General features: G+C 58.7%; 1 protein-coding gene across 1 annotated transcript in view; it reads left to right on the forward strand.

Moving 5' to 3' along the window:
- CASKIN2 (CASK interacting protein 2) overlaps nt 1–10,045 on the forward strand; it is a 27,330-nt gene that overhangs the window by 15,159 nt on the left and 2,126 nt on the right. The window contains exons 2-18 of the mRNA XM_010002729.1: nt 1,798–1,849; nt 3,679–3,776; nt 3,892–4,037; nt 4,159–4,254; nt 5,084–5,214; nt 5,419–5,527; nt 5,670–5,778; nt 6,095–6,189; nt 6,276–6,393; nt 6,630–6,809; nt 7,241–7,362; nt 7,825–7,879; nt 8,001–8,107; nt 8,301–8,411; nt 8,530–8,631; nt 8,867–9,005; nt 9,346–10,012. Of these exons, the coding sequence (XP_010001031.1) occupies nt 1,798–1,849; nt 3,679–3,776; nt 3,892–4,037; nt 4,159–4,254; nt 5,084–5,214; nt 5,419–5,527; nt 5,670–5,778; nt 6,095–6,189; nt 6,276–6,393; nt 6,630–6,809; nt 7,241–7,362; nt 7,825–7,879; nt 8,001–8,107; nt 8,301–8,411; nt 8,530–8,631; nt 8,867–9,005; nt 9,346–10,012 (2,437 nt within the window). The remainder of the gene's footprint in view (nt 1–1,797; nt 1,850–3,678; nt 3,777–3,891; nt 4,038–4,158; nt 4,255–5,083; nt 5,215–5,418; nt 5,528–5,669; nt 5,779–6,094; nt 6,190–6,275; nt 6,394–6,629; nt 6,810–7,240; nt 7,363–7,824; nt 7,880–8,000; nt 8,108–8,300; nt 8,412–8,529; nt 8,632–8,866; nt 9,006–9,345; nt 10,013–10,045) is intronic.

Here is a 10,045-nt window from a genome sequence, read left to right on the forward strand (position 1 = left end):
GGGGAGGTGCTTCCCGCCTGCCGCTTGGCAGGCAGACGCTGCACAGAAGCTCGCTGGCTCCCTCGCGGCCTCGCTCAGCCCTGGCCCCGCGCTGCCGAGCCTCGTCCTGCCCGGGCAGGCGCCGGCAAATGTGCTGGAGCGGGGAAACAGAGCGGGGTGGGGGCCCGGCGGGACCCCCAGAGGGGTCCTTGTTGGGGAGAGGGGCTGAGTAGAGAGAAGCCATGGTCGGAGTTAACCCTTGGGGTGTGCAAAGGCGGGTTTTGCCCTGGAAATCTCTCCATTTAAGGCTTTTTGCATTTTGGTGCCAGGTCCTTGTTTTCCTGGGTTCATCCTCCTGGGATGCAGGGCGCTCCTGGCTGAAGGGGCCAAGGAAAGTGGCTTCTCCTTGATGGACACCCCAGATTCTGGGCTCTTGGGTGATATGGGGCTGGAAAGGATAAGTGGGAGCTCCACTGAGCTATGGCTTTGGAAGCCAATTCCTTTGGGAAGGGCTTTCAGGTTGGCAGAGCTGCTACCTGTGGCTCTGAAGACAGACAGCCCCTGGAAGAGGTAATTAGGGTGATCCTGTCCTGATCTCCTCAGCTGTGGCAACGAGTCACGAGTCCTGCACCAGCAGCCACTCCAAGCCCATTTTGCATTAATTAGGCTGTTTACAAAACACTGCAAATTGCAGTAATGAACACACCTCCTTGATTTCCTTCAATTATCCATTTGCATGATGAATGAACCGGCCCCCTCCTTAACTCTTCTTTCCTGCAGAGGAGTCTTGCAGCAGAGTAGGGTAGTTATGTGAGGTGGGCAGAGACTTTGGGAGAGGAGAAGAGGATGGAGGAGAAGGAGGAGAAGGGGCTGCAGCCCTGGAGATCTGTCCGGCTGCAAGGGAAGGGCCTCCTTTCCCAGAATGTTTCAATGGGTTTTGAGCAGCTGTTTCACCCTGGCTCTTGGAGTTTGATTTTCCATAGGAAGCAGCACAGGAACCTTTCAAGGCATTTAATCCTCCTCGGCTGGGCGACAGGGCTGCCTGGAAAGGCAGAGGAGGAGCTGCAGCATTTCTTGCCCCCCACATACCTTCCCCTTTCTTTCTCTTTTGACTTGGCGGATGAATTCCAGAGATGTTAATCCGCTCTCAACCCCTCGGCAGAGAATAAAACGTCCTCTCTGTGTGGGAGGAAGGAATTCATTCGAATTAATTGCAGGAGGGAGCTGGGGGTGTGCGTGAGGCTGTGCCGAGGGTGGGGTGAGCATCCTCCACCACTCAGTGGTCCCCAAAGGGGAGGGAGGGACAGATGAAGGGACGGGGATATCTGGGGTGGTACAATTCTTGCATTCATGACTGAGAAGCTTCAGCCTCTGCCCTTGCCATAAAAATGCCAACCATGTGGTCTGTGGGCCAGGCCTTGGCTGCAGTGATGGGCACAAGGAATGAGTGGGGGGCAAAATGGCCCCGCTCAGCAGTTTTGGGGTGCCACTGCCTATAAAGGGGAGAGAAGCACCATCCCATCAAGCTGGGGTGACAAGAGCTGTGGGGTCCGACCCATCCCGGGGGCATGCAGAGATGGAGCAGGAAGAACAGAGGGAAGAAAAGGTCTGAGCTTGAGCTGGGTCAGCCTACTTGAGGGGTCGTGGAGGTGAACGTGAATGAGAGGAGAGGAGAGGCCACCGGGATGGGCCAGGCACTGTTCTGCACGCTGGGAGGTTGGTGTGGCTGTGGGACTGGGTTTGTTCAGGGTCCCGAGAGTCATGCTGGGCAGGGTGGGCTCTGCCTCCTACCCTGAGCTTCACCTCTTCTCTCTGCAGAGCTCCTGGGATCTGCCAAGCGTCTGAATGTGAACTACCAGGATGCAGATGGGTGAGTGCTCCCTGGGCAGGGTGCTGGGTGCTGCTGCTGCCAGTGTGGGTGGGCTTGCTCTTCCCAGTGTCCAGTCAGTTCTTCAGCTCTGGGTTTCAGAAAGCTTTTGAGGGTATCTGCTGAGCCCCTGAGAAAACAACAGCATCTCAAAGCCAGGACAAGCCCTGCAGGGGTGGAACCAGCCGTTGCCTGGGTCTGAGCTGAAGGCTGTGCTCAATCCATCCTGCAAAATACTTCGTAAAGCTCTTCTGCATCCCTTCCCTGGGGGCTAGGGGTAAAAAGGGATCACAGCCAGTGCCCCATGTCCTGAGTGCTGATTGAAGCTCGGAGGAGCACCCAGCTGACCATGCTGCCTGCACATGCTACTGTCTGTGTGTAGTATCCCAAGAGCAAAAGCCCTTCTTTGGGGGGGGGTGGAGGGGTGGTTAGAGAAAGAAGAGATGAGGTTCCCAAGTGACCACAACATATTTATGTAGCTCATCACTTCCAAAATCCAAGCGCTTAATAAGATGGATACTGAGAGTTAAAGAAACCACAAAAGCCCATAAAATAAATAAGCATGTTATTCTTATTGAATTAACTCTGACCCGTGAGTTATTAGCATTGTTTTATGTAGTGTTGTTGTACCTAATTTCTACATGTTTTCTTTTTGAGGACTCTGTAGGAGGAGGTGTCTGTGATGAGTCCTAACAAGCCAGTGGGGGGTTGAAAATGTGCAGGATGGCTCTGTCTTAAAATAATACTGTGCAGATGGAGCTTAATAGAAAAAACAAAGTAATAATAGAAGCAATGATCTGATTCTGATAAGGCACAGGATTTGTGCTCGGGCAGCTCCAGGAGACCTGCTGGTGGGGACACGGGTAAAGGGTCAGTTCCTCATCAGAGGGCCACATGCAGGGTATTCACAGTGTGGGCAGCATGTTGGGTTTTCCTGGGGTGCAGGAAGGGGATGGTGGGGAGGTGAGACCCATGCACAGAGGCAGCTTCACACTCCTAGGAGAGCAGTGCCACTGGTGGTGTCCTCAGCATCACCTTGCTTATGGCTTGGAGATGATGGGGTGAACAAGTGAGCATGGGTTTGTGCAGCTGCCTCCAGGGCAGTCCTGGCCCTGCAGGGTTGGCTCAGAGAGGGAATTTTATCACAGAATCACAGAATCTTAAGGGCTGGAAGGGACCTTGAAAGATCGTTTAGTCTAACTGGGAGGAGATCTGTCCAGCCAAGAGGCTGGGACACTGCTGAGCCCATCAGAGCCCCGGGCCAGCACTGTCTGGTGCATACAGACTAATCCCCAATGGTGCAGGGACCCTTCACTTGCCATGGCCCTCCTCATGACAGTATGGAGGGAGTGCTGGGCAGACAGGCCCCTCTCACAGCCCTGAGACACAGGGCTCTTTCATTACTGGTGGCCTCCCACACTGTGCCATGGACTCCCAGCATCCCTGCTGGCATGGGAAGGGGCCAGGAGTAGCCTCAGGGCTGGTGTGTTTGTTGGATGCTGTGAGCAGCTTCAGGCTGCCTGGCTGCATTGCAGAGCAGGGAGATGCATCTCTGACCATCCCACCTGCTTGTCCCCCCAGAGGTCAGCAGGGTGAGGGACCTGTTTGGGGCCCCTGCACCCCTCACTGAGCCCCAAGGCATGGACAGCAGAGGGATTTATCTCTGCTTTGCTATGGGGAAACTGAGACACCGGGAGCAGGGTGTCAGGAGGGATATAGCAATAAACTACTGGTGGCTGTCCTGGCCCTCGGCCTGTGTCCCCATGCAGGTGGGGTAGTAAGGACAGCACAACAGGGCTGGGGCCCGGGCTGAGCCCTGCCTTGTCTCACAGGTTCTCGGCGCTGCACCACGCAGCCCTGGGCGGCAGCCTGGACCTCATCTCCCTGCTGCTGGAGGCACAGGCCACCGTCGACATCAAGGACAGCAACGGTAAGAGGTGACCCCCCCATCCCTGGGCACATCCCTGTGCCTCCAGCAGGCGGCTGAGCCCCAGGAGCCAGCCCGGGGGCTGCATCCAGCCCTGCTGAGCCCTGTTGCCCCGCAGGGATGCGGCCCCTGCACTACGCAGCCTGGCAGGGGCGCGTGGAGCCGGTGCGGGCGCTGCTCCGCGCTGCCGCCTCCGTCAACATGGCCTCGCTGGACGGGCAGATCCCGCTGCACCTCTCAGCCCAGTATGGCCACTACGAGGTGGTGAGTGAGAGCCCAGAGACACCCACACACACACACCCCGGGTCTCTCTGGGGGCAAACCCCCACCGAGGCAGGGGCACGGAGTGATGCTGAGCCCCTGTGCCGTGTTGTTCCCCCCACAGTCAGAGATGCTGCTCCAGCACCAGTCCAACCCCTGTCTCATCAATAAGGCTAAGAAAACTCCTCTGGACCTGGCCTGCGAGTTTGGGAGGCTGAAGGTGAGCGTTGTGGGGCTCTGTCTGGCAGCAGGCACTTCTCTGGGGGTGGCTCTGGAGTCCCACTGGGAGCAAAGTGCTGGGTCTGGCCACAACTGCTGTCCTTCTGCCATGAGCTCCTGTGGCTGGGCAAGACCAGATCCTGCACCTGGAAGCTGCGGGTTTCGTTCCTGACCTCACAGCTGGGCAGTGTCAGGCAGGGAGAGAAGCCAGGAGTCCTTGTTTCCTCTTCCCTGCAGCCTCCCCCTGCCAACCCCAGCTTTGCTCTCAGTTAAGCACAGAAAGGCTGAGCTGGCTAATCCCTGCAAGCCCTGAGTGCCTGAGTGCTCAGCTGCTCCAGGTCCCTGGCACAGCTTGTGGGGACAGGGCCACCCTGTGCCCTGGCAGACCCTGGCCCAGCCAGCCCCACTCTGCTGGGCTGGAGCATGGCCAGCCAGACCATCCTGTGCCCTGCCAGGGAGGGGACCAAGGGGGATGTTTCCATTTTTGGAGTATCTATAATGTCTGCAGCTATAAACAGGGCAGTAAAAATAACTCCTCTGTGCCTCTGGGCTGCCCTGAGATGCTGAGAGTTGCTCTGGGCTTGGAGAGACTGGAGCTTTTTAGGGCTTGATCTGAAAAGCCTGATTATGGAAGGCCATTTTTGACTGTTGTGACCTTTTACAGCCTCTCACGACAGTGTGGCCCTGCCAAGCACCATCCAGCCCTGGGGCAGTGGGTGGAGGGGAACAGTGGCATGGGAAGCAGAGGGCTGGCACCAAGGGTGAGCCCATCAGTAGAGGGTGCAGGCAGGGGTACCTGCACCCACCACTCACCCCTGTGCCTTGTACAGGTGGCCCAGCTGCTGCTGAACAGCCATCTGTGTGTCGCCCTCCTGGAGGGGCAGTCCAAGGATGCCACGGACCCCAACTACACCACCCCACTGCACCTGGCAGCCAAGAATGGGCACAAGGAGATCATCAGGTAACCCCTCCAGCCCTGGCCACTGCCCTATCCTGGAAAAAGCCATCGTGGCTTCAGTCTCGCTTCCTCCCAAACCCACTTTCCCACTGCAGTCCCCAGAGCCTCAGTGGTGCAAGGGGTCAACCCTTCCCATCACAAAGCAGCTGATTGCCTTGCCCTGGTGTCTGTGTCCTGTTGTTCATGCCTCTGCCTCCATCCTACCAGGCAGCTGCTGAAGGCTGGGATTGAGATCAACAAACAGACGAAGACGGGCACAGCCCTGCACGAGGCCGCGCTCTACGGCAAAACGGAGGTGGTGCGGTTGCTGCTGGAGGTGAGTGGGTGGGGACAGGGCTGTATGGGGGAGCAAGCTTCTGGGGGTCAGCCAGCACCCCCTTCCCCTCAGTCCCTCCATCCCCTGTGGGTCTGGTGGCAGCTGGGGGTCTCTGTGGATGACCCCATCCACTCCTGGGCAGGGTGGTGTTGATGTGAACATCAGGAACACCTACAACCAGACGGCGCTGGACATCGTGAACCAGTTCACCACCTCACACGCCAGCAAGGACATCAAGCAGCTGCTGAGAGGTGAGGTGGGACCAGCACATGGCTGGGTGCTGCCTGGCATTGAGAAGGGCTTCTTACCCCTGGAACCTGTCTGGGGCTCCCTAGCTTCTCCTGAAAGGCTAAGTCACCCTGGCTGTGAGCATCAGCATCCCAGTCCCATCTGGCATGTCCCCATCCTCCATGTGGGCACTGTCCAGGGATTGATTCCTTCCTGCAGTATTAATGTCTTTTTCTCCCATCTTCTTGCTCTTGTTTTCTTTCTCTGCCTTCCCTGAAATGCTCTCTTTCCTCCCTGTGCTCTGGCACCTTCTTTCCTCCCTGCATCCCTTGTCTTCAGAGGCATCAGGAATCCTGAAGGTCCGAGCTTTGAAGGATTTTTGGAACCTCCATGATCCAACTGCTCTCAATGTCCGGGCAGGAGATGTCATCACGGTGAGGCTACTCCCCTCTCCCCATCCCTCTGCCCCACCACAGCCCCAGGTACCAACCCTATCCCTCTCCTCCCTGCTGGATTGCAGGTCCTGGAGCAGCATCCAGACGGGCGGTGGAAGGGGCATATCCACGACACTCAGAAAGGCACCGATCGGGTTGGGTACTTCCCTCCCTCCATCGCTGAAGTCATCAGCAAGCGCACGGGTCAGTGGCCATGCTGGGGACAGTTCCCTGTGTGAAACCATCCTGGCCTTCTCGGCACCTCTTGTAGGACAGGTCCCCAAAGCCCTGGCTAGATAGGGAGGAAGAGGAGGGCTCGGGTGGGCATTAGGGATTTTGCCACAGGTGGGATGGCAATTTGGGGGTTGGGGTTCAGAGATCTAACCCTGCCCTGCCTCCTGCACGAGCTCTGACCACGCATGTTTTGTCTTTGAATGCAGGCATGGTTGTCCCCCGCGTGGCGCCCGTGCACCAGCGCCAGGGTCCCCCCGGGGCCCTCCCAGCCCCCCCTGGTGGGCTGCAGCACCTCCCCGACGAGTGTCCTCACCAGGCAGCCCCGAGCATCCCAGCCTATGGCCACCTCACCCTAACCCGGACGGCCCCAGGCCCTGACAGCTCAGGTCAGGGGTGCAGCTGGGGAGGGAGGAGAGCTGGGGGCCTTCCCCTGTCCCCAGCCCTGTCCGTGCAGGGGGACACAGGAGGAGGCTCTCCTTCCACCTCCTGGTGGAAAAAGAGCCAGGCAAGAGGGAGCAGGTGCAGGAAAAGGGAGTTTAGGGGAGCCCATAGAGCAGCCCCTTCCCTCCCCATGTCCTCAGCCACTCCGCATCCCCTTGCCCCCTTCATGCATCCCTTGCTAGCCCTGGGCACCCGGTCTGTGCCATGCGGGGAGGTGGGAGGGACTGATGCATTATCTGTGGCCAGAGGGATCTCATGGGTGGCTGGTTTTTACTGGTGTCACCGTTGGCACATGGGTCCCTGCTGGGGACATCTGTGTCCTGTGTTAGCCCCGATCCCGGGGCCCTGCTGATCCCTCCCCACCTGCCCTGAGCAGCAGGAGACAGGAACAGCGTGGGCAGCGAGGGCAGCATCGGCAGCATCCGCAGTGCCGGCAGCGGCCAGAGCACCGAGGGCACCAACGGGCAGAGCACCAGCATCCTCATCGAGAACGCCAGGGTAGGCACCAGTCCCTGCTCCCTGGGCTAGCTCAGGCTGCAGATGGAGCCCCAGCAGCCTCCCTGTCACCCCCCTGACCCTCCTCGCCAAGGAGGGGCTGCAGAACCTGAGTGTCCTCCGCTAAACACGTGTTTGCTGCTGGGTCTTGGTGGGGAGGTGCTCCTGGGGGTCCTTGATTGCCTCCCCCTCCTCTCCTCACAGCACAGCTGGTCCCAGCTGTGACCACAGCTGTACCACACACCATCTCCACTGTGTCCTGTGTCACCTGAGGGGATAAAAAGGGTCCTGGGCCAAATCCTGCTCAGATCTCTTGCAAGGGGCTAACTCTAAACTAAGGAAAGCTGTGCCTGGTGATCTTGTGTGGGGACCCCTGCCCCACTCCTGGGGATGCAAGGCAGACCCTGGCACCCACCTGGGAGGACAGGAAGGGAGGTCCCTCATCCACTCACTTCTCTCTCACAGCCACTGCCCTCCACTGGTGATGACATCCAGCAGCACCTTTTGGGATCAGAACCACACAATGGACAATTGAACTCCACAGCAGGTGAGGAAGGGCCACCACAAGGCCTTGGGGACAGCTGTCTCCTTGGTCCTGGGGGCTGCTCACTGCCCAGGTGCCCCTGTGACTGTTCTCCTTTCTTCTCTGCCAGGGCCACAAGGCCACCAGCCTCCAGGTAGCTGTCCCCCCGGAGACAGGGTGTTCTCCCACCAGTTCGTGCGGCCTGAGCAGCTCCTCGAGGGGAAGGTACGTGGGAACCTGGAGTGCTGGGTGGGAGGGCCACATCTGGTGCTCTCAGTGCAGCTCTTGCTGCACTGGAGGCACAAGGGACTGGGCCTTGAGGAGGAGGGAGAGAGGTGGGTCTTGACTGAAGCAGCCAGGTCCTTCCAGCCCCTGCAGCCACCATCATGAGCTGCTCTTTGACCCGTCCTCTCCACAGGATGCAGAAGCCATTTTTAACTGGCTGAGTGAGTTCCAGCTGGAGTCCTACACTGCCAACTTCCTCAATGCTGGCTATGATGTCCCCACCATCAGCCGCATGACCCCAGAGGTAAGACAGGTCCTTGTCCCCGCCCCCCCAGCCCCACAGTGATCTGCTGGCAGTGGGCACTCCCTGCTCCAGTGTCCCCGTGCTGCTGCCAACCACAGCCTCGCTCTGCTCACGTTAGGATCTGACAGCCATTGGCGTCACCAAACCAGGCCACCGGAAGAAGATCTCCACCGAGATCGGGCAGCTCAGCATTGCTGAGTGGCTGCCCAACTACATCCCGGTGAGTCCCTGGCACCAGAGCTTTGGTCCAGCACCTTCTTTTCTCCAGGTCTTTTCTCACCTTCCCCCAGGACAGGATGGGAGTCTCTAAGTAAAAATGTGTGCTGCAACAGCCTGTCTTAATGCAACCAGCGAGACCCCAAAACCACAGTCTCCCAGCCAGGGGCAGGGAGAGAAAGGAGGAAGCTGCTGCCCATCCCTCGAGGCTCAGGGCAGTGTCTCCATGCTCTTTGCAGGCTGACCTGATGGACTGGCTCAGTGCCATCGGGTTGCCCCAGTACCACAAAAAGCTGGTGAACAATGGCTATGACTCCATCACCATCGTGACAGACCTGACATGGGAGGATCTGCAAGAGATCGGCATCAACAAGCTGGGTGAGTCCCTGCCACTGTGCTGGGGTGGCCCAGGGCAGCCAAGTTTTCCACCCAGGTCCCCACACCCTGTTCTTCCTCAGGCTGGGAGGTGCAGGCACATCCTGTGCACTTGGAAAGGGCAGTTTGTGGCTGTCCTAAGCGCTCATCTTGGCAGGCTGGAGCCAGGCTGGGCCAGGTGGACTTCGGCCATACTTTGTCTCCTCCCATAATCAGGGTTTTGCTACCCAGGAGGCCTTTGTCCTGGTCAGTGTTGTGACCAGGACTTTTGTTGGCCAGGAAACAAAGGTCTTGAGGGCTGGAGCCAACATAACACCCCTTTCCTGTTGCAACCTTCCTGTAGGACACCAGAAGAAGATCATGTTGGCTGTCAAGAAGCTCAGAGACCTTCGCAAAAGCCTCAACCAAGCAGAAGCAACTTTGACAAGACGCAAAGTCCCCGGTGCCCTGGACATTGTCACCATTGAGTCACTGGAAAATGGGGAGTGCCAGTCCCCTCATACCCCCAAAATGACAACCTTCCAGGACAGCGAGCTCAGCTATGAGCTCCAAACAGCTATGTCCAACAGCTGCCACGAGACACTTAGCATCAAGAGCAGCCAGGGGATGTCACGGAGCCAGGAGAGCATCGGGGTGCGTTCCCGGGGCTCGGGGCACTCACAGGACAACGTGCTGTCCCGGCACCTCTCCAGCCCCTCGCAGGAGAGCCTGGGCAGCAGGGAGAGCAGCAGCAGCAGCGGGCAGTCCTGTGCACCGCCCCGCAGCAGGGAGAGCCCGGCCAGCCCGCCGGGGCGGCCCAGTCCTGAGCCCTACGGAAAGCTCGTCTCCCCCGAGGGGCTGAACGGCTACGCCAGTGGTGGTGGGTGCAGCCCCCTCAAGGAGAGGAACCTGCCTGAAGGCACGGATCAGTACCCCCGGCCAGTGGCTCAGAAAAGTGCTGGGACGCCAGCGGTCACCCCCTGTAGCCCTCCCCAGACCCCCAGCAAAGCAACGGCGCCGTACGTCTTCATGTATCCACACGTCTCCTTGAAATCCCCGACAGC

The sequence above is a fragment of the Chaetura pelagica genome, unplaced genomic scaffold, assembly GCF_000747805.2.
Source record: "Chaetura pelagica isolate M959 unplaced genomic scaffold, ChaPel_1.0 scaffold47, whole genome shotgun sequence".
NCBI classification, from domain to species: domain Eukaryota; kingdom Metazoa; phylum Chordata; class Aves; order Apodiformes; family Apodidae; genus Chaetura; species Chaetura pelagica.